This window comes from Arthrobotrys flagrans (assembly GCF_004000055.1).
Source record: "Arthrobotrys flagrans strain CBS H-5679 chromosome Unknown unitig_3, whole genome shotgun sequence".
NCBI classification, from domain to species: domain Eukaryota; kingdom Fungi; phylum Ascomycota; class Orbiliomycetes; order Orbiliales; family Orbiliaceae; genus Arthrobotrys; species Arthrobotrys flagrans.
Genome location: NW_027137547.1, coordinates 842,777 through 865,781, shown reverse-complemented (window position 1 = coordinate 865,781; position 23,005 = coordinate 842,777). Strand labels below are relative to the sequence as shown.

Genomic DNA, 23,005 nt, shown 5'->3' with positions numbered 1-23,005 from the left:
ATTCGCTATGCCAGTTGATATTTTTCTGTCTTTCTTCAGGACTTTTTATCGTACAACACGTTTTAAGTAAAAGGAAATGAATGGTTAAATAAAGTTTGAGGATGGAAGGGAAGGAGGAGCTAAGGGAGGGATGGGAATACCCTCAATATTGGTGCCATTGATGTAGATCAGGCGTGAACTCGGTTTGATAAAGTTGAAGTCATAGTGGTTCAATCATTATTCGTAAGAAAAGACGTACTGGGCCGAATGTGATTTCCCGTTTGATCTGTTAACCTGAGAAGGTGTGCGGCGCAATTGGCCTATAGAAGCGCCCTAAACCGTGTAGCTCGCACGAAGCCTCTCCTGGGTCTTGATGGGCAGCTTGGCGATGAAACTGGGCCAATCTGTGATGATTTCTTTGTACCTATCAATAACCTATAACAATATTGTTAGTCTTTCAGACGGATTAAGGATTAATTAGATCGTGTGGTTCTTACTTGTTGGAAAAGCGCATGTAACTGCTTAGAGGTACTAATGTATTTAGCGATAGAGCCAAAGAGTACATCCACGCAGTCCTCCAGAGCTTGCGGGTTGGTGATAGTAATCATCGCAAGCCCACAGAAAGCGGTATCCTTCTCATCAGTTTCCTGAACCCTTGCCAATGTATGAAGGAAAGGTTCGGCAAAAGTGGCAAGATGCGGGGCCATCTCTTCGTGGCATCCGAGACCAAGTCGACCAAGAGCAATCGCCGCGTTTTCCGTAAGACTAGCAGGAATGTCGGGAGTCTGAACGACTGCGAGAAGTCTAGTAAATAGCCGGTCTACATACGGCGCCATTCCGGATCCACCCTGTCGGGCCTTTTGTAGAGAAATCTCGCCGCAGGACCAGGAAGCGTTATTTATTACGCTATAGGCGGTGTCGGCTTCTTCATCTCCTTCGATTTTAGAGAGGTCAAGCTCTTCAATCAGAAGGCCCATGACCTGAGGGAGGACAGGGTCTAACTCGCTAAATACGTAGATTGCACAGTCTCCCAAAAGTGCATATGCTGACTGCTTCACCTCGTTGTTTGAATCGCTGAGGCAAAGGGTAAGCATTTGGAAGAAACTTGGCTTCGCAGCAGCAACGAGAGCCAGCGACTGGGAATGAAGGGCTTGTATAATAGCACTGAGAAGGTCGAGGGAAGTAATCAAGTAATCTTTGTTAGGTTCTTCTAGATCGGGATTTTGGAGATATTGAACCCCTTGTTCCAGATTGCGATGAATGAGGTGCAGGCAACGGAAGAAGATGTGCTGGGAATAAGGCTGGAACTCGGGGCCCATTGCTTGAGCGACGAAACTAAGGCACTATGGAGATGTTAGTATCGAACGACAGATAGCGTACTTCGTCGCCGGGGTGCAGTTACCTCAAGTAATGGGAACAGCTCTCGGTGATCGTCCTGGACTTTGTGATATCTATCGATCAGGGCCGGCATGAGCATATCCACGGCTGGGCGCTCCGCCATTGCATGACCGACGTGCTCGGCTAGCGTCTGGATGCAGTCATAGAGGATGTACATATTTCTGTCCTTGTACTTCCCAAAAGCCATCATAAAGACTCTGAGAATGGGTTCTAGATATGGCGCCAGCTCTTTTTGAGCCTGCTCTTCCAGGAAGGCGAATGCCGATGCTCCTGCTTCTTGGACACGCTTGTTCCTGTCGAGCATTTTCTTCAGAAGGCCATCCATCATTGGCACAAAGAACCTTTGACGGATGATAGGGTCCGTTGGCGAGGCTGCCCATTTCGAGTATCTCCCGAGAGTCCAGCAAGTAATTTGACGAACCAGCGGCTCAGCGTCATTGAGAAGGCCGATTAGGAATGGGATCAACTTGGGAAGATGTGGAGTGACAGTATCCCAACAACCATCCGCCACAGCTCCCAATGCTAGCACGGCTGCTTCTCGGAACTGCCACTGAGGATGCTCGAGATTCTTTTGAAGATATGGGAGAATGATCTGGAAGATCGTATCATGATAGACATTGGCGAGAACATCGAGAGCGGCAGCCGAGCACTTACGCAAATTCCACTTTTCTTCGGGGTTGCCACCTCCGAGGAATTCATCGTCTTCGATCTCGCCCTCACTCAAATCATCGTCATCATCTCCCATTTTGTTCTGGTTAGCACGGTTCTCAGAACCCTCGGCTGGTGTCTCGCCATTGATATTTCGGGCCTTGCTTTTAGCGAAAACTGGTTGAAGGTCCTCGGCCTTGTCCTCAACTTCCTCATCATCGCCTTGACCACTGAGAATCAACATGTCTTCCTCACTATAAACCATGCTAGAGAGTAGGGTGGGAATGATTTTGGGTAGGTAAGGTCCGATGTCATTCTGGAGAACATCATGTTCTCCGAGGGTGAGCCAAAACTCGGCGGCTTCTAAAGCAAGGTCTTCGTCATCTCTGCGGTTCTGTTGAGCAACCATATAGTCAATGATGCCACCGAGATTCGGTCTTATCTTATCCGGTCGAATATCGACAATCTGAACCAATGAACGACAAACGGCCTTTCGGACGTCATCCGATGGATCTTGGGCGAGCTGGGTAAGCACAGAAAGGAGGCCATCAATGTTCTCGAGGATAGCCTGTGGCTTGCCAGGAATGAAGATGTTGATTGATGCGAGTGCAAGCGCTCGGATTTTGTCAGATCCCGCGGATGCATATGTGAGCAGTTTCGGGATAAGGAAGTTGAGAGGGCGTTCCCCGTTGTAATTAGTATCGAGAGTCTTTCTATCATCTTCACAAATCTTGTGGAGGCAGCTCATGGCGCCTTCTCGAGCCTGCATAGGGACATCCTTTCCGTCAATCAACCCTATTAAAGTAGCTAAAATCTCCGGCCATTGGAGCAGTCCAGCACTTCGAAGAATCTCGGCTATGAGTGAGCCGGTAAGAGATCTGATCTGGTGAGTCTGGTCCCCAAGTCCTTGAATGGCTGATTGCTTGACATAGCCCTGAGCTTCTGGCGACATGCGAACCCAAGCTTCCTTCAGGTGGTTTTTGAGGAAGATGCCTCCTGCGGATCGAGCGCCGATGTACTCTGCTGGTTGGACATTTGGAGGCGGGTTGGGATTGATGAGAATGTAGCACAGATAGTTGCAGATGTCCGGTGACCTCTTAGCTTGTTGGAGCATCTATAGAAGACGGGACAGGCCAATGGAGGCAATTTCCGTTAGATAAGAGTATCCATGACAGACAAACGTCGAAACACGACCCTCCAGCCAGTCTCCTTGTGGGATATTGGACAAGATTCAGATGATGGTTATAAATTTTTCTCGTACCTCTCCAGCTCTTTTTCTTCTTTCGGCATCTGCCCCAAGAGTGTCCACCAGATATCCGACGAGCTGCCGCAGCGGCTCTTCCTGTGGCTGCCACTGCATGTTGGAAAGGGACGTAGGACAATGCAACCGGGAGTAAGGACGGGACAGGTGGCTTGGTTGATGTCGTTCAAAGGGACCGTGGTGTGATCTTGAGAACCGTTCTCTGTGGCTCAACTTGTGGAAGTTCTTTTCCTTAGATAAGATAAGAGGGAGCTTTAGCTATAAGCTACAACCGATGGGAGTTGGTGGCTGCAACCTGCAGGCCCTTTGGCTTCAAAGAGGATTTATGCTGCGGACTGGGAACACAGCTGGGGGGAGCCCAGCCCACGGCGAAGGGAGGGAGAGGGGGAGGAGTGGTGGGATGACGACGGACGATACTCTGCACTGACCAACAGCAAAATATGTAGAGGGAGGTCAGAAGACGAGATGGTAGATGAGAGCAGGCAGGTGGATGGATGTATGGTGGTGTATGTAGGGTAGCGCTATTGTGTGTGTGCAGTGTGGGCGACAGACAGTATAATAGTTACCTAGAATACTGCAGGATTTGTTGTGGTAAAGCTCCAGCCTGTCTGCCCACCAAAAGACTCTCATACAAAAGGGCTCATATAAGTATTTTCACTGTAAAGCACGGGCCAGTTTCTTCGTCTCTTTCTTTCTTTCTTTCTTTTTTTTTTTTTGATTAAAATAAATTAAAAAATTTTAAGCAAAGATGGGATCCTCGTCCTGGAAGGAAGCACAGAGTTTTTCGGGCAAATTTTTGTTTCGTCGCTGGTCAGAGGCAGAAGTCAGCAGAGAGCAAACAAGGCATTCGGGGGAGGGGAAAGCCGTTTTCTTGCCCCACTCCTCCTCGCCCAGATCTTCTCCACCTCTGATAACGTACTTAAACGACCGTCTGTTGCAGTTTAATTACTTACGCTGCACTAGCTGAATCTGGATAAAGTATCGAGCTGGACTCTCATGCAACGCACGTCGACCCGCTCGAGCTTAAATTTACCACAGTGGGGTCTGGGATGATAGACCGAGGCCAGCACGTCCATGGGCCGAGAATGGGGCACTCTCGCATCAATATCTGCTGCTCCTTTGCTCTATACCGTGAGCAAACCGCGTCCGAGCATATGAGAGATCTGAGGCGTGAAACCGTGGAACCATAAAGTGGACAGGTGATAATTGTTCCAGTATCGGAATTTTGCTGCCTTCTGCCGCCCCTGTCCCATGCATGTTAGCGATTCTGGCCACGATTAAAACAGCTTTTTCTGAGCAGTCGGTCGGTTTGATGCCCTAGATCCAGACCATTGAGATGTTTTATGGCGGGCTGAGAACAAACAATACGGGCGTGCGGTAATGGGTGTCGAACCTATTTCCTGCAGGAACCCATACAAGCGTAAGGGTCGAATCCTTCTAGTTGTTGTAAAGCCTGCCACCTGTTTGAAAGTCAGTCAAATGATATTACGAAATTGATCGTAGGCCGAACCGAAAATGTGATAGATATAACTAATAAGACGATATCAAACTAGAAAACAGTCATCCGATCGAAACGCAGGGGAGGTAGGGTCAGATCCATGACAGAAAGCAATACTAGCTTGCGATTGTCTTAAGATCGGGATATCTGAAATCTAGAGGCAAGTACCCGCTCTTCGGAGTGTGATATTGGAAGAGACCCGTACCTATAATCCCTGCCCTTGTCTTGGTTGATATATTCCCCAATCAAAATCCATAAAGCGAAGGGTGTTTCGGGAAATGGCACAGTTTCTAACGAAACTCAGATAACGGGTCGGATTGGACAGAATCACGGACTTGATATTCTGGAATTATACTGCAGGTACCTTGGGTGTAGCTTCTGCACTCTGTCGGTCTTGTTCGGGCGGTATTGCAAACTAAGAAGCAAAGTGGAATGACCTTTGGAAGTCGAAGTCTCCAAGGTATTTTGCTTGCTCTGGGGCGTAACTGCTACAGAGGACACTCGCTGCAGGTGGTCCATTTCGCTCTTTATGGAAATCGACTAGTTAGCCATAACTACTGTCCGAACACAAGTAACGGCGCGTACGCACCGATGATATCGAGCGAGTTAGGAAGCTTGAGCTCCACTCTAGCTCTTACTACCGTAGCTATAGTGCTCTTATCTCCATCCTGGCTAATGATCGATACGGTGAACAGAGACGTCTCACAAAGCCTGTCCGCCGATGCATCTGCGCAATCGTGTTGCATTTGTGGAGTCGTGGTGCCAGCATTCGATCTCCAAGGTCGATGCCGGCTTCGGGGGGCTACTAAGACTTCCATGTCGCATATTGTTACTTCATAGAAAGAACGGGAAAGAATCGCATCGAATTGGTCTCGTACTCCACCGAATGGAATATACTCGGATCGCACGTAGCATAGTACTATAGTAGCATTCCACCGTGAGCTCAAGAAAGTAATCTGGCTGGCAGTTGGCAGCGTGTTAAGATTAACTGGGACCTGCTCAATACGGTCAGAAGCATCGGAATTCATTTTCGGACCAAGCATAAAAAGGCTTCAAAAGTATAATTCTGGTCCGTCGATGACAACTTGAATCTAACATGTGGTCGTATCTTCGGTGTAGTTGTCAATTTGGTGGGGGCGTATGGTATCCTTGGATCCAACCGTTAACTTCTAGGTCTGTATACGAACGAGAAGTTTCTGTGCATGCCATACACCGCATTTTGTCATACTACAACTTTCCCGCTTTTGTCACATTTTATTCCTTTTATGTTTTTAGTCCTGGTACTTTCCAGTTGGCCCTATTTTAATATCCCTCTACCTCATTAAGTTGTTAACAAATTTGATCTTAAGTTAACATGTTTCTTTCGCATTTCCACCTAGGTACCTGGGTACGAGATGGAATTCTACCTAATATTCAGGGTACGTGCGTCTAGTTCTAGTGTAGTATATTATAAATTTCCTCAAAACGGTGATACTCTCTATAAAGATTTCTCAAGTGCTTTACCAATTAAAAATTGCTAGGCATCTCCGATCGAATTGTCATGAACCAGCATGCACATTGAAATCCTTAACCATCGGTCACAGATAAAGGAGCCTGTGAAACCCAATCGACTCTATGTTTTTGTTTTGCATGCTGAGTAACTACCTAGGTAGGTAGCTACAGCAGGTCATATCTGTACTCCGAGACTAACATCTTTACCAAGCTCGGAAATGTAGCAAGCCGAAATCTTTTACGAGAGCCCAGACCAGAGATCCTTTTGACAAGCACTATATAGAAGACGATCACAAGCCCAACCATAATCTCCAAATTCGGTCATCCAGTATCAGGAAAACTACCATGGAACGATGCACAAACCCAGGCCTTGGCAAAATCACACCCCCCTCAAAAATACGAGACAACTCAAGCCTGCATGTAATCGCTCCTAGCTACCTGCATGTTACACAGAAAAGGTTGATAACGAGCCAAGCATTGCATGGTGCTAGCTTGCTGCACGCCTTGGATTGTTTTGTGGATACCAAGGTATATCAAAAGCATAGTCTAACGAATGATATCGGATATGTCGATATCTTTTGCCATTATCTACCATCATCTCGAGATTTTTGCATTGAAACATATGCGTGATGAAGCTAATGCAGCAGCAGTAAGATACCGATGTTGTATTTTTGGGTTTAGGCTGTGTTGCTACGATTCGAGGTTAATCTTGCCGGGCAGCTTTGTGCTAGATGTGAGGCGGGGTTGCCAACGGATAGCAGCAGGCGCTGGAATGCGAACGCCTCGTATTCAGAGCGAGATAATGCTTTATGCTTGTCTGAAATGGATTGGGATTCTGCGAAATGGATGTTTACTAATCATATCACAATTACTTTTCATATGGCACGGTTTCTGTCATATTCCCCATCCGCACAAAATATTTTTAAAAAATTCTAAGGTCACGCTTACGCGATGGAAAAGAGCCATGCAAAAGTGATGACACCTGTGACAACTAGAGCACTTCCCATCGTCACAGTATGCAAATCCTTCATGTATTATTCGTCATGACTTTTGAAGAAAAATTATATACTATGAAAGAAATGGAGCATAAAACCATTGCTCATCTCATCAAGAAAAGAAAGGTAACGGGGTATTAAGTAAAATGTTTAATAGAAGAATCCCAAGACCTTTCCGGCAACGTGTTTCCTCCTGGCCTCCTCGTGATCCATGATACCGGCGGAGGTGGTGAGGACGATGAAACCGAACTGACGCGATGGCAACAGGTTGACAACCCACTTCTCGAAGTCACCGATGCGGACGTTGTAGCGGGGGGAGATGACACCGCACTTGTTGAGACGACCGTTGAGCTGGATAACGATCTTGCCGGAGCGGTGGTCATCGACTTCCTCGAATTCACCGATGTATCCTGTTTTATGATCATATCAGTATCATATAGTCTTGCAAATCAACGAGAGAAATTTGCTAATGAATGTTCAAGAAAATAAACGATGTCAAATACGGAGAAAAACAAGACAACGTGTAAGAAGGATTCCCGAAAAGAACTACCTTTCCCCACCAAAAAACCTTGCCTTCTTACAAATGCGAGGAAAAGGAAAGAAAAGGCAGTGCTCATATTGATATTCCGAGAACTTAAAGGACAAGGGCCGTGGAGGTATTACAAGAGGGCCAATCGTCTAGTTATCATCTCGGGGAGATTTCGAGGAACCACTTGCTTAAACGCGATATTGCAGTTTTGATACGTTGTAGAACTATGTGCGACATTTGGGAGGGGATCGAGCTTACCGTGCTTCTGCATGACGGACAAGAACTTGACGATGACCTTGGAGGAAGGTCGGATCATGACCTGACGCTTTCCGGCCTTTTCGGCATTGTTGATCGACTTCAAGCAGTCGTTGAGAACCGAAGTCTTAACCATTTTGGCGGTAGGAGTTTAGAAGATGTGAAAGTCAAAAGCAAAAAGCTATCCGGCATCGCATGTTAGTTTCAGGATCATTCCCCATTCTTTTGTTTTTTCGCTTCCAAAGCAAAACCATCATGAGTGCCTTTACGTGTCAAAGGGCATCCCATCAATAGAAAATTTGATCGAGATGCCAATCATCAACATCGAAGAAAGGTTCAAGAGGCCGTCTTGCGGTATCAAAGAAGAGTTGGGCTCTTCTCTGATCGGACCAAGACTCGACCCTGACTGAAAATTTTGTCCACTCGTTTTGATCCGCCTCATGGAGAGAGCGTGGTTGTAGATGTTTCCGTACCTTATACGTGAGGGAGGATTTGTAGGAGGTGGTAGACCGTGGTGGTTGCTGGCGGGTGTCGTGATGTCGTGAATTAAAGATGGAGACGAAGCTTCACCGATTAAAAGATCAAAATTGAAATTCGTTTGTGGTTTGTCAAGGGCCTGGAAAACCGTGCCCTAATTCCAAGACTAGTCCAATTTAGGAATACTTCCAAAAGCAAACACCAAAAGACAACGTCAACACAAACTTTGGTCTTGGCATCTATTGCTGACCCTACTTCGAAAGTTTGGGTTCGTTGTCAGCCTGGTTTGCTATTTGGAGACATTTACCTAGTCCTTAGGTTGGCGCCAAAATAAAGCCCTGGAATAAAGAACGCGGCGAGGAATAGTGTAGGCGATGATAGAGTATCGATATCATGGTATAGAGTTATGGGACTGTATAAATTATTATCCCATTTCACTAGAAACAGGTAGAAACAAGAAATTGCGATCAGCAGCAGGAAAGTCTCCAAGACGCCAATTGCAGTAGGAGTGGCTATCTGCGGTATCTATACTCCGCCCTTTATATTGAATTCTTGGTAAATATGAATGAAATGGCCTTCGGGTTCTCGTCGAGAACTTTATTTAGGATCTCATCCTCAACGATAGATAGAGGCTCTTCCTCTTCAATATCTCCCTCTTCCTCGTCTCCCGTTGACTTTTTGGGCGGAGAATCACGGATTCCACTCTTGGGGATCTTGTCGGGGTTGATATGCGAGAACTCTAGCAATGCCTTCATCCTCTGCCTCGCTTTTGAAGTCGCTTTCCTATAAGCTTCTTCCTGCTTGTCCATATCTACAGCCGACGCTCTTGTCCATCCGGTCATCTGAATCGGTTCGTCTTTTTCATCCTCTTCCTCGTTCTCAATATCCTCACCAGGGAGCTCGCCAATCTCTCCACACTCACACCCTAATAAGTCGTGAGTATTACATATCGTTTCGGTATCAAGCCTGAATAGGTCCTTTAGTTCAGCCGATGTGAAATTCGACCCACCAGCCTTCTGGTCCATCACCGAGTCTGCAAGGCCCTGCTTTGTGATTTGCCTCTGATATATCTTTTCATCGATACACCCTGTAGTCATCATACGATATATGTATACATGAGACTTTTGACCGTCTCTATGGACTCGTGCCATGGCTTGAAGATCTGTTGCAGGGTTCCAGTCCGAGTCGAAGAGGAATAGGCGTGATGCCCCAATTAGATTAAGGCCCGCCCCGCCACTTTTGGAGGATAGAAGGAAGGCAACTAACATAAAGGGTTAGCTGGGAGTAAGCGAAGAACGTAAGCAGGGATACTTACAAGCGACGTCAGAACTAACACGGTTGAACTTGTCAACAAGATCTTGTCGCTTATTCGTTGGAGTTTTTCCATCGAGTCTTAAATGGTGAAACCCCTTTGAATTAAGCATTTTCTCCAGGATATCCAATGTCGATGTGTAATTTGAAACCAGCACAACCTTTTCTTGGGTTGTTTCCTTGAGCGTAACTAGCAGCTTTTCCAGAACTTTCAACTTGCCGGAGCTGTTGTTACTGACGAGAGCAGACCCTGCTACCTTGGCTTCCTCAAGGATTGAGTTCGAAAATTTGGCCTCATCGTCTTCTTTGCCTTTCGACTTGAGAAGTGAAATTGAATTGCACACTTTCTTTAGAAGTGTGATCAGCTGCAAGGCCGTATCCATACTTCCCATCTGTCGCCTTGCAACAGAGGTATTAAGTATAGCTTGATATAATTCAAGTTGTTGCTTTGTTGGCCGACAGAATAAAACGACATCTGTCTTCGGGGGTAGGTACTTCGTCAAGATTTTTGCAGTTCTCCGAAGGACGAATTTATTCATTAATTCTGTAAGCGACGCTTTTCGAGCATTTCCGAGGTCTTTGTCCGCCTTTGAAGCCTCAGGCTGCTGGCTTTTGACAATAGGATTCTCAAACTGCTTTTTGAAAGTGCTGTAGTTCTCCAAGATCTCAGGATTAACGAAGTCTGCCATGACGAAGAACTCTCGAAGGTCATTTTGCAAGGGTGTTCCACTGAGAACGACTCTCCGGGGAGTCGCTAGAGATCGAATCGCTTGTGCGGATTTATTTTCAGCTGTCTTGAGCCGATGTCCTTCGTCTGCGATAATTATGTCGACTTGACACTGTTTGAGCTTGTCCTGGATACTTCGTAGTCTTTCGTAGCCAACGATCATCACGTTGTACACCGGGCCATGTGTGAAATCCCTGACGTTGCTCTTGCCATCTGCCACGAAAACGTGTATCCGTTCGTTCCCTAGCCATTTTTTAAACTCTCGCCGCCAGTTGTTGATCAATGAGACAGGGCAAACAATCATAGCTTTCTTGACCACTGGGCCTTGGTTATGAATGGGGTTTTGCTTCAGGAGCGTCCATAGAAGAGTGATAGTTTGTAGGGTCTTTCCGAGGCCCATTTCGTCAGCCAAAATCGCACCTCTACCTTCGTACGATCGCATCCCCATAACCGTTTCGTAAAGAAATGCAACACCTTCGCGCTGGTGGGGTCGAAGGTGTCGAGATATTATCGGGTCCACCACAACATCAACTATTGTCTTATTCTTTGACGAGATGTCTGGTCGTTTCATAACCAATGCCCCTTCAGCATTCGGATCGAACCTTGCCACCGGCTTTTGAGGATTTATCTTTGTAACCGTAGTCCCAGACAATAGTGGGGGTTTGAAGGTACTTTTGGCGTAGAATTCGGTCATACTGATAGTTGGTTCTGTATCCATTTGCTTCCCCTTGGATTTTAGGAATGGCTTACCAGCCATAAAATCAGATTTTGGTAGGACCGAGTCGATCTCAACTTCTTTTCCACCCAGACTTATAATGTCTCCTTCTACTGGTGTTTTTGAGATCCTTCCGGAGCCAATATCCCGGCCGTTTACATCTTGCAAAGTAGCGTTTCCATTTACAATAGCCAATACACCGTCACCATCCCACGTTTTGTGCTTCCGGGCCTGAAATTTGCGCCTACGAAAGTAGTTAGCAAATGAAATAGCTTCAATATATCAGCAGAGCCCTAACCATAGAACATTGAAGTAATGTCTACCCTCGCCATTGCCAGCAGCGGGTTTTGATCCCTCTTTTTCGGTTGCCGCAGGTGGATTCGCTACCGGAATCAAAGGTTTGCGTATGATCGTTGGTGGATTGAACCGAGACCCAGGACCAGCTGTTACCCTAGATACTGATAGCACTTCTCGAACTCCATTAGAACACTGTGGCGATCGCCCGCTATTGGAATCAGCGCTTTTTTGGCTACTGCTTTGCGGCTCGAGTTTAATCTTCTTTGGTGGAGGCTCTGAATTGGTATTATCAGTTGTTGGAGCTGTAGGAGGCTTTTTGAGAAGCGGTGGTATGAACTTTTTGCGGTACATTGTGTATACACTGGCCAATCATCAAGCTTGTAAGGTAAATTTAAAAAGAGATTGATGCTAGTATAGCCGTGAGGAGGTATACGGGATACCTAGGAAGACGCGAAAACATAATAAGGACACAGGAAGACGTGTTGTTTGGTCATTGCCAAGCCATCTACATTGCTACATCGAAGGACACCGCTGACTCAGCATCTTTTCGACTCTTCCCGAAGGCTGCTAATGCTGCCTGAAAATACTCCATTTCGCCCCAGCAATTAAATTTCTTCGAGATCTAGGAACTTAATATACTACTTACACAGCCTAATCTACCTCCATTTCCCACACCCCAAAACCCCGATACAGATGATATAAAGGGCATGAAACTGCACCTAGACGCGGTCAGAAACACCACAACACCAATTCACGTGATGTTGCATTATGAGGTCCTTCTTCATTCGTCGAGGTATGTTTCTCAGAGTAAAATTGCCATCAATTCATTTAGAAGGGGTTTAATGATTGTTTGTAGGGATTTTATCTCTCGGTTATCTGCGATGTGGCGTCAATGTAGCTACGAGCCATGCTTTTAGATTCAAGCCCCTCCTGAGTCCCAAACGTGCATATGTTGGAGACCGGCAGCTACAGAGTCGTTCACTAACGTCATCTTCGAGGCAGCCGAGCCGTGAAGATGACAATGGCTGGGGAGAAGAAGGTTATGATGATGATGTTGTAGTCAGAGGGCCGGATGCTCCGAAGCCACTACAGGAAACGAAAGATGAATCCACAGGTATCCGGAAAGTCGTTCTCCCGCCACTATCAAAACAGCAGGAACAAGCAAGGCAAATTCTGGTAGCCGGCAAGCAAAATGTTCTAATAAATGCCTGTGCGGGCAGCGGGAAAACTACAACCTTGCTGCAGATGGCTGCTCATATCGGAAAGAAGATTCTTGCTCTGCTATATAACCGAAGGTTAAGGGCAGAGACAATCGCGAGATCCGAATCTTTGGATCTTAAGGATCTGACTATCGATAATTACCACGGTTTAGCGTATGGCTTCTACCTTTATCGTCTTCCAAATGGAGATTTTGTTTCTTATATAATCTTTTCTCTTTGGTAGATATCGATACTACACACCAGAAGCAGATACGGACCAGGGATTGAAACGAATAGTGGAAGATGATATGCAGCCAACCCATCCACTTCCTGAATTCGATGTCCTAGTCCTCGATGAGCAACAGGATATGAATCCAATCATCTACAACTTTGTACTCAAGTTGTTGCGAGATTGCGCCAAGACCGGGACCAATTCGCCTCAGTTAATGCTTCTTGGCGACCCGCGGCAGGTATTACTTCAATCATACTTCATCCCCTACATATCATGTATATGCCTACAGAGATTCTAACCAATACTGATGAAGGAAATTTATCAATTCAACAACGCCGATAAACGATTTCTGACACATTGTCGAGAACTATTCCCTGGTCAATATCTTGAAAATGGGAGAGTTCATGAACGAACCTGGGTGGAAATCAATCAGATGGTTTCCTTTAGAATGACTAGTAAAATCATTCGCTTCATAAATCACCAGCTCCTAAGGGGCTCGAAGCCACAGATTGAAGCTGTCAAGGATAATCCGGACGACCCCCTCCCAAGATACGTGGTATGTGATGCGTACGGCGACGAGCCACTGAAGGAGCTTAAGCGTTTGTTATACGAAGAGGGGCTCCGACCAGAAGAGATTCTGGTCATGGCACCATCGTTAAGATCTGCGAAGAATCCTATCCGTGACCTCGCCAATCTCATCGCTTTGGAAATGCCCGAAGTCCGCCTTCATATACCCACAGATGATGACGATGGCATATCAGAGAAAGTCAGCGCAGGCAAGCTTATTTTCGCCTCTTACCACCAAGCAAAGGGAATTGAAAGAGAAGCCGCCATACTCTTCGATTTCTCTAGTTCTTACTACGATTTCTACGACCGACATCCTACAACATTGGTAAATGTCGGGAATGTACAGTATGTCGCCGTCACACGGGCAAAAAAACATTTGGTTTTGATTCATCATTATGAAGATGATTACCTCCCTTTCATAAACCGGAAGACATTGTCGAAGTATTGTTATCGACCACCGGGCTCGAATTCTAGAGTCAAACCTCGTCGAACGGAAAAAGAAATCAAACGAATAAAGATGCCGAAGGTTATATGGAAGGTTACTGATTTGACCAGAAATATACCAGAGACAGTCGTATCCGCTTGTATGTACATACCCTCCATCTCGTAACTTAACGGCCAAGTCACTAAGAGATCTTGCAACAGGTTTTAAAGAACTCGATTTAGAGATGGTTTGGGAGCCGAACCAATACAGAGCCCGACCAGATCGACATATTGAGGTCGCGCCCGGAGATTGGGAGGCTGTGGCAGATATCACCGGAACGGCTGTCCCGGCGATATTCGAGTACGAGCAGCGAAAAACATGCAAACTGGTTACTGATGTTATCGACAGCCTAGAACAATCGCAAAAACCACTGGGATTACTCCACGAGAAGCACACGCGGCATATGCTAGATATAAATGACCGCCTGGAAGAAAAAAAACTCCAGATATCAGATATTTTATTCATGGCGAACATTTATAATATGCTAGCATCCGGTTACATATACAAAGTTCTATCGATACCGCTGGAAAAGTATACCTGGTTTACAAGGGAACATTCCAAAGCTGCATGCAACATCCTATCAAAACATATAGGTGATCAGGCGCGCTATGAAGTATTTATCCGTCACAAGTTTATCGATGTTAAAGCTGGGGACAATCATGTCTCAGTCATAGGGCGAGTGGATTCATTCGATTATATGAGGTTATGGGAATTGAAATGGACGCATGCACTACGTCCAGAACATGTGCTCCAGGTTGCATTGTATGCCGCAATTAACAAGCGGTCAATAATTAAGAATTTTCGAGAGAAAGAGTATGTGGACAGCCAGCATTTGGAATACAGGGAAAGGATTGCCAAACGGAAGACAAAACCGAAAATTCCTATCGATATCGACTACAACGATCTTAAAGACGAAGATCTCGCTAAAAGGTTAAACCGGCTTTCAAACTACTTACTACATATCCCTACAGGTCAGAAAATTAAGATCAGTTCCCCGAGTGGTAGTGAAAGAGACGGCTTCATTGAAGTCTTGCGGAAACTCATCAATGCAAAAATAAATCCACCGCCACTTGCAATCAACGACACGAAATTCCTCGAAGAGGCAAAAAATGGGTTTCCAAGTTTTGTTGGACCCTGTACCGTTCCTCCTTGGTTAAGTCCTGGCTGGAACAAGATGAAGAAGCAGTCAAAGCCCAAGGCGGTGGATTAGCGTGTCTGGGGAGAATTGTATGTACAGTATAAACTTCGGATTGCATAACTTGTAAATATTCCCATAGAGAAGCATAAATTGTACATAACTTACGCGTGCAAAGATTTGCACATAACGTGTTAACAATCTGAGACCTTTCGAGCTTTCTCCAACCTTTTGCCCGCGCAAGTATTGAAGTGTTGCTAGTTGTGGTGATATCAGCCAACCAGAACATAGGATGGCTACATGCATTGTACGTCATGAGAGCTCTTGGAGTTGATGGAGCCCGACTGCCCGAATTATATATAGCGCTGAGAATAACAGCCTGAGGAGTGCGAACGGGACCAATTCAGGGTAGCCGATACGGACTTTTGGGGATACCATAGTGGGGACGTACATACAATCGTCTGATATCTTTCTCACACTGGGAAAACTCGAAAATTTACATCATCTCTGCATCTCACCCGATTCAACATCCAACCTTCGCCCAATTTGCAGCTTCAACACAATGCCGGGGCTCGTTCGCAAGATACTAATTCTTGCCGCTGTTGACGGTCTACTATTGCTCCCTACTGGTCCTCGATCTCGGGGTCAAGGACCGACCAAAATATCTTATAAGACTGGCGCTGTTAATGCTTCAGCAGACGAAACGCCAGTTTCGCAGGCAGTCGCTTCGGGCAACTCATTTGAAGCCGTGGGAATAGCAGGTCGGCTTGAATCTCTGCTCCTCAAGTCGTGAATATCAATTAATACCGACGACATAGGTTTATTATCCGTACCATCCGGTTCATGGCTTATCGCAATTACCAAGCGATCACAAGTAGCAGAAGTTAAGGGCCGTCAGATATTCGTTATTTCCGATATCGCATTGATTCCACTTCATTCGAAATCTGAGGCCGAAGCTGCAATTGTTCGGGTGAAAGCGAAAGCGGCAAAGCGAAGTTCGAGTAATGCCAGCATAGAAGATTTGGATTCAGACGACGAATACGACGGGGAGTCTATTCTTTCGAGCGACGATGACGTATCCGATGACCCGCCCCGGAGACCTAACCATCATAGAACACTGTCGTCATCCATAGCAGAAGATGTAATCGGCAAGAAAGGCGTCTACGGACGGTTCGCAGAACGTTGGTTCTCAAAGAGAGGCTGGCAGGTTGATAGAAATCGTCTGCAAGGACTAAGTGGGAAAGGCGAAATTGGCGGCGAGAGTTTTCAGATGCGCAGGATGAGGTCCCGCACAGGGTCTCCAGATTCAGAAGCAGCAGAGAAAGCCATTTCTCCAGCATTAGACGAACAAGCTCAAGAGCAAGGGGAGAGAACTTTGACAGGGGATAGTAGTACCGGGGTAGATGCTCTAGAGGAGCCAGTTGATAGCGAAGTCGTCGAGGGAGTCGCAAATAGCCTGACTCCAAAGCTTCTACGGACTACAAAACTTCTACTATCGGCATCACGCTCGTTTTACTTTTCATACGATTATGATATCACCCGTTCGATAGTAAAACAAACCCCGGCGACCAGTAGCGAAGTTCCTTTGCACAAGAAAGTTGACGCTGAGGTACAAAGTTATTTCCGTTCGACCTATAGAGCCTACGATTACAACTAATCTTTTACAGTTCTTTTGGAATCATCATCTCCTAGAACCTTTCATTGAATCCGGCCAACACCATTTCGCTCTCCCGCTAATGCAAGGCTTCGTCGCCCAGCAATACTTCCAAATTCCCAATAAGGAGGGATATTCTCGCAACTTTCTATTGACACTCCTCAGTCGCCGCAGCGTCAATAGGGCTGGTTTGAGATACCTACGCCGTGGGGTTGATGAACGTGGCTATGTTGCGAATTGTGTCGAAACAGAACAGCTTCTCAGTGATATAGACAAGAATGCCGAGTATTCTTTTGTTCAAATTAGAGGCAGTATACCTCTGTTCTTCCAACAGTCGCCATACGCTTTAAAACCGAAGCCAATCCTGATGCATAGTGAAACCGCAAACAAGGCCGCTTTCCAGGCACATTTTAAGAGAATGAAGGACCGCTACGGAGAAATCCAGGCTGTCAATCTAGTTGAGAAGCACGGCTTCGAGGCGATAGTAGGCGATATGTACGAGAAGTATGCAACGGGGCTCGAGGACCCGAAAATAAAGTTTGAATGGTTTGATTTTCATTCCGAATGCCGAGGGATGAAGTTCGAGAATGTTAACCTACTATTGGACCGGGTTGGAGATGTCGTTGAGGAATTTGGTTGGACGGAGGAGAAAAACGACAAAATTGAAAAACCTCAGACAGGGTAGGATTATCGATACTTTCGCAAATGGATCTGAGCTAACATTTCTAATAGTGTCATACGCACAAATTGTATGGACTGTCTCGATCGAAGTAACGTCGTGATGAGTAATTTCGCAAGAAGGGCAATCGAGATTCAGCTCACGAGACTTAACATTGACCCTACGAAACTCGAGACATCATTAAATTTTATGAATCTCCTGTGGGCTGATAATGGCGACGCTGTATCGAAACAGTATTCCTCTACCGCGGCACTAAAAGGAGACTTTACCCGTACAAAGAAGCGCAATATATCTGGGGCCCTAGCGGATTTCGGCTTGACACTAACCCGGTTGTGAGTATCTTGCAATATTCTGGTGCCAGTCGGGTTTACGGCTAACTGGTCTATTTTAGTTGGAACAATATAATTGGTGACTTCTTTACACAGGCTGCTATCGATTACCTGCTTGGAAATGTATCGGCGCAGGTCTTTGTCGAATTCGAGGCTAAAATGATGAGCGGCGACCCAGCTGTTAGTGTCTCAAAGGTCCGACAGAACGCGAGTAAGTATCCAGCAATCTGCTACGATAGTTTGTCCCACGAATTGAGACTAAGTTTACGGTAGTTGAAACGAGTTGCCGTCTGGTAATCGCAGATAGCAACGAAGAAATGATTGGAGGATGGACCTTACGTGCCCCTGGCGAGGAGAACACATTGTATGTAGTTGATTTATCGGCTGATATTCCTTCCCAGAAGCTAACCAAATTATAGGCGAACCTTTCCATTCAAAGAGATTGTTCTGCTTCTCACCGATGCCGCTCTCTATTTTTGCAAGTTCGATTTTTCCATGGATAAGGTCTCTGCTTTCGAGCGGATATCGCTCGAGAACGTCAAGGGACTGCAATATGGTATGTGCTAACTGTCGTTCTGCCTCTGCCCAAGCCAGATAGCTGATATTGCTTCAAGGTGCCTACATTACCTCAACCCTGACATCTGCGCAAGTGGATGAAAAACAAAATGTTGGGCTTGTCATCAAATACGAACCCGGGAAAGATGACATCTTACGGATAAACACCCGATCTCTGACCTCTAATGTGTCTCGCCAGAACGGGGATATAGCGGCCGAGGCAGCTGTACCACCGCCCAAAATTGAAGGCCAGGGTGACGCAAAGAAACTTGATGATGTGAGACTTCCGCCAAAGGACAAAACGAAATCAGAACCCGACCGAAATCGTGAACGATTTCTCGCTTTTAAAGCGATCCCAGCAGATTCTTCTATCAAGTCAGCGAGTCGTCTTCCGAGCCCACTTCGTAAATCCGCTGAATCTAATGAAGAGGGTCTTATTTTGAGTATATGCAGCGAAATTGAGAGAGCTTGCAAAGTTGTGAATCCTCGTCTGAACAGTTCCACAGAAAACGGGTCTGTTCCGGAGGATGGTAGCACGAGCGAAGATACGGTGACACCATTTATCGAGAAAAAAGACATTGTGAGTGTTATAGAGGCAAAGAAGAGTACCGGATTACTCGAACAAGTTGGGTATTCTATCCGTCGGTGGGTTTGGGCATAGACATATTGAAATTTAGAACATCCTCCTTACAGCCATAATTCATCATACCCAAGCGTTTTGGAGCATCTAGATGTGTGTTTGGTGTTGCGTGTGGTATTTTGAGCGTTAATGATTTCAGCATTGAAAGTTTGATACGAAAACCCTTCATACCAAGCCTTTTCTTCCGTATTCTCGTCAGCATCATGCCGGCTTTTTTCCACCAAATAAGAAACATGCATAGAAATCCATCACTGGAGTTTTTAACGTTATTGAAAATAGTCTGACTGGCTTCCCAAGAAAAGCTGAACCTGCCAAGGTGTGCGTCTGACATAGCAGTTCTTTTGCCCAGACACATATTTGAGATTCTCAGGATATCACTAACCACATCTGGAGCAGGCAGTGCGGCTGATGCTTGACCAGCTAAATCTTGGCGGTCAAACGGCTATCTTCTGAAGAAATAGGCATTTGCACTTGATCCCTTCGAATTACGAGAAGTCAAACAGCGACAACTCGAGTTAACTTGAGATCCCCACTCGAGATCTTACGGATGGAAGTTTTTCTAGTTTCAGAGTCCCAAAGTTGGGCCCTCAGTCTGTCTCGAATCGATCGCACAAATAAATACTCCCCGTCTTCGGGTATGATTCTCATACAAGCAAGGAAAAATATAACTGTCTTTATAAACGCAAATACCTGGTGCAGATAATCGATAAGTCTTACGGTCGTGTCAGATTTTGGTTCAGGGCCAAGAGGTCGCCCTGGGCCGAACCCACCCAAATCCCTGCACCATTTTGCGGCTGAAGCGTTCTTAGCGGGCGACGGTTTCTAAACTTATCGCTGGAAACACAAATCATTTCCCCCATATCAAATCCTCATCTTCGCTGTACCGTAGGCTGCATTCGGTAGCTCGAGATCCCTGTCACCAAGCTAGCTGGCCCTGGTGGGGAGCAAAAGCTCCTCCCCTCACAGCCCTCCCGCCGACACGCAAAGATTTGAGATTTGAATTTTTGTGCGGAGCTTGGTAGGCTAGATCATCAAATGCTCATACAAAAATCAATGGAGGCTGAGGCTACTTCCCTTCCTCTTCTGATCCATAGGCTTTTCTTAGCTCCTCCATGAGGAGCTACCCTGACCTACCTGCACAAAGTCTTCCAATTTTTGACCGTCAATCCTTACGGTGGGGCTGAAGCAGCTTACTTTGCTGATACTTCTCTCAGCCTTACTAGTAGCTGTCCTTTGCTGGTTTTTTAGTTCTTATACTACCTTCAGCCCAGGTGGACCTTACGAAGGCTTCTGAACTTATTCTCTCTTTTAACGACACTACTCCTCCCTCGACATCTTTTTTTGACGAGTTTCCTTTTCGTTTTGTTAATCCGGGGTTTTCGGGTTCATTGGGTTTTTCTTCATTGATTTCTGTTACCTTGATACCACTGGAGGTTCCTTAGCTTGGATGAGAGGCTGCATATAACGACACTAAAAAAAAAAGTCTCACTCGTTCCTCAGCTCGGTGTGCTGAACAAGCACCGCAAGGCTCAATTCAATATGAAGTCGAGATACATATTAGCAGGCGCAGGCCTATTGCACTCCGTTCGAGCAATACCTGCATACATCACGACTGTGTTTTCTTGCCCTGATGTTGTGACGATTACACAGACAGTATACCCACCTGGATGGACAAACACAGGGCCAATATATACGACTAGACCTTTGACTGAACCTCGACCCGAACCCGAGGGGAATAGACCGCCTCAGGCGCAATGTACAGAACAAGGCCTTACAACATCATGGGAGACGGAATACGCAACTAGGACGATGTACTACTCAGAGTACGGAATGTACTCAGGTCCACCTGGCTGCCCTCCGACAATTTATGCATACATGCCCACCACCGTTACTGTAAGTATTTATTCACTTGCGTCTCCGATATTATACACTAATAACATTTGATACACTAGTGTTCGGAGCCGCAGACTACTGGATGGGTTGGATACAGTGCGGATATCGCATGTGTCTCCTGCACGGCTACTACCCTCGTTGGATTAAAGCCAGGCGTTAGCACTGTCAACGGCGCTGTGGTTACGTACTATACCATATTCACCGAGGTTTACGTTGAAGCCGGGGCAACCACTCAAGCGAATATGATCGGTTCCCAATGGACAACAAGTGGAACCCCTCCATACGTCGCTCCATATGCTCAACAATGTACCAACACTGCTGGTGGTAATGGCGGTGGTGCTACCCCAACCGTTGGAGGCGGTTTAACCGTCACCGCTGCCGGTACCGGACGACCATACCCATCCATTGACTACAATGATCCAAACGTCTTTAATGGTGGCCAATCCGTCCCAATTGTTTCCAATGGGTATACGGCCAACAACAAACCAGCTCCTAACCCATCTCCAGCGGCAAATGGAAACAACGAGCCAGCACCAAGCCAAAGTGGTCCATACACCTGGACTCGTGGCGGCGGCTACCCAAGCATCAACTATGACGACCCGAACGTCTTCCGTGGCGGCCCAGGCACTGGCGCCCCAAGTCCTGCACCAAACACTAGCCGTCCACCATCGGCCGAAACCGCGGGTCCAGAGACAAGTCGCCCCGTCCAACCACCATCTGGAACCGGCCGCCCCACTTCCTATCCTGGAGACTTCACCGATCCTAATGTCTTCCGCCCTCTCACTAGTAGAGTTGAGATCGTTTCTGCTACCGGTCCACCACCAATCTTGACTCCAGCCACCACAACCTACACCGTCCCAAGCTCCTTCGGTGCCAACTATAACTCGGTTGATTTTGAGGCCACAGAGAACTTCCGCCCTCTCACTGGTATTTCTATCGTCTCTCTCAATCCTCCTCAATCCTTCCCAGCCCCAATCACCACCTCCATCCCAGTCACTTCTAGAGTCACTTCCAACTATCCTAGCATCGACTATGCCAACCCTAGTATCTTCAGAGGTATAGATCCAAACGATGGTGGAGCCGCGCCAGCTTCCACTGCTACTTCCCCAGTCACTAGCGCCACTTCCGCTGCTTAAAGCTATTGATGGTATGAACATTTAAGGAGTTGGGGTGGCTAAAAAAAATATCTTACAAAAAAAATCGGGAAATATACCTACACCTATTTTTCTCCTACCAAGGTTTTAAAAAGCGGGCATTATCATAGTGTTTAGTGTGTAAGCGGGTCCCAGATTTTTATTTTTTTTTTTATCATTGTGTAGTTTTATAACTTCTTAGACTCAAGAAATACATTCCTTGGGGGGTTTGCTGGTTTTCTCCTTTCTTTCTTTCTTTCTTTCCTTCTTTCCTTACATACAGGCTTTCTTTTGTGGGTCATGTCTTTTTTTTTTTGTGATTTACTGTCTTAGTTAACGGCGCTGTCATACCAAATAGCCTGAAATTCTGTTTTACACTCATCAAATCTACGATAACAAATCATCATGAAGCATTCCTTTTCCAGGGATTAATGATAATCATTTGAAATACCTTCACAAAAAACGCACTAGTGAGACTGCAGACGCACAGATGAAAAACCGAGAAAATTAAAAAAAGGCGGCAGATACTTTTTCTCGTGCATGTTTAAGGGCTGAAGAGCTGAAGAAATAAATCAGGCTGTCGGGTAAGCTTAACTATAAATAGAAGCGGCTCTTGTTTTCAGAAGCCCAGGACAAAGTGATCCGCAGCCAGGAATACTGGTATTATATTATATACATGATGACCTGCAAGGTAAGCGACCTCTTACGAGCCCAGCTAATAATAAAATACCAAGCAAAAAATCCCTGAAATCTGGTTCAAATGTACCGAGGTTTCTTTGGTGAAATAAAATACCACAAGTCAACGCGACATTGTTGTAAATGTCTTGACCGATAAGAGGATGTGTAATATACCCCGAGACTAGTAATACACCTGGTTCGGGGACTGGAATGCTTTTTGTGTTAAAACTCCTCAACTACGCCTAG

At 46.1% G+C, this 23,005-nt stretch overlaps 7 protein-coding genes across 7 annotated transcripts; 3 read left to right on the top strand and 4 right to left on the bottom strand.

Annotated features, from left to right (window-relative positions):
• Positions 1-312: 312 nt before the first annotated feature.
• DFL_001633 (uncharacterized protein) lies at positions 313-3,385 on the bottom strand (the record flags this gene model as incomplete). The annotated part of the gene is made up of 4 exons (XM_067630282.1): positions 313-414; positions 477-1,322; positions 1,382-3,139; positions 3,287-3,385. 4 exons carry the CDS (start codon positions 3,383-3,385, stop codon positions 313-315), a joined length of 2,805 nt encoding a protein of 934 aa, XP_067492941.1.
• A 1,814-nt stretch (positions 3,386-5,199) lies between these two features.
• DFL_001632 (uncharacterized protein) lies at positions 5,200-5,812 on the bottom strand (the record flags this gene model as incomplete). Its single annotated transcript, XM_067630281.1, has 2 exons — positions 5,200-5,309; positions 5,374-5,812. The coding sequence occupies 2 exons, from the start codon at positions 5,810-5,812 to the stop codon at positions 5,200-5,202; spliced, it is 549 nt and encodes a 182-aa protein (XP_067492940.1).
• Positions 5,813-7,420: 1,608 nt separating this feature from the next.
• DFL_001631 (40S ribosomal protein uS8) lies at positions 7,421-8,190 on the bottom strand (the record flags this gene model as incomplete). Its single annotated transcript, XM_067630280.1, has 2 exons — positions 7,421-7,680; positions 8,058-8,190. 2 exons carry the CDS (start codon positions 8,188-8,190, stop codon positions 7,421-7,423), a joined length of 393 nt encoding a protein of 130 aa, XP_067492939.1.
• A 15-nt stretch (positions 8,191-8,205) lies between these two features.
• DFL_001630 (uncharacterized protein) lies at positions 8,206-11,932 on the bottom strand (the record flags this gene model as incomplete). Its single annotated transcript, XM_067630279.1, has 5 exons — positions 8,206-8,235; positions 8,528-8,575; positions 9,128-9,792; positions 9,847-11,528; positions 11,583-11,932. 5 exons carry the CDS (start codon positions 11,930-11,932, stop codon positions 8,206-8,208), a joined length of 2,775 nt encoding a protein of 924 aa, XP_067492938.1.
• A 417-nt stretch (positions 11,933-12,349) lies between these two features.
• Positions 12,350-15,273, top strand: DFL_001629 (uncharacterized protein; the record flags this gene model as incomplete). The annotated part of the gene is made up of 5 exons (XM_067630277.1): positions 12,350-12,374; positions 12,438-12,954; positions 13,025-13,250; positions 13,326-14,163; positions 14,225-15,273. 5 exons carry the CDS (start codon positions 12,350-12,352, stop codon positions 15,271-15,273), a joined length of 2,655 nt encoding a protein of 884 aa, XP_067492937.1.
• A 487-nt stretch (positions 15,274-15,760) lies between these two features.
• DFL_001628 (uncharacterized protein) lies at positions 15,761-19,076 on the top strand (the record flags this gene model as incomplete). Its single annotated transcript, XM_067630276.1, has 8 exons — positions 15,761-15,959; positions 16,017-16,807; positions 16,866-17,533; positions 17,585-17,863; positions 17,923-18,071; positions 18,134-18,224; positions 18,280-18,416; positions 18,475-19,076. 8 exons carry the CDS (start codon positions 15,761-15,763, stop codon positions 19,074-19,076), a joined length of 2,916 nt encoding a protein of 971 aa, XP_067492936.1.
• Positions 19,077-20,594: 1,518 nt separating this feature from the next.
• On the top strand, positions 20,595-22,084 carry DFL_001627 (uncharacterized protein; the record flags this gene model as incomplete). The annotated part of the gene is made up of 2 exons (XM_067630275.1): positions 20,595-20,948; positions 21,008-22,084. The coding sequence occupies 2 exons, from the start codon at positions 20,595-20,597 to the stop codon at positions 22,082-22,084; spliced, it is 1,431 nt and encodes a 476-aa protein (XP_067492935.1).
• Positions 22,085-23,005: the final 921 nt, after the last annotated feature.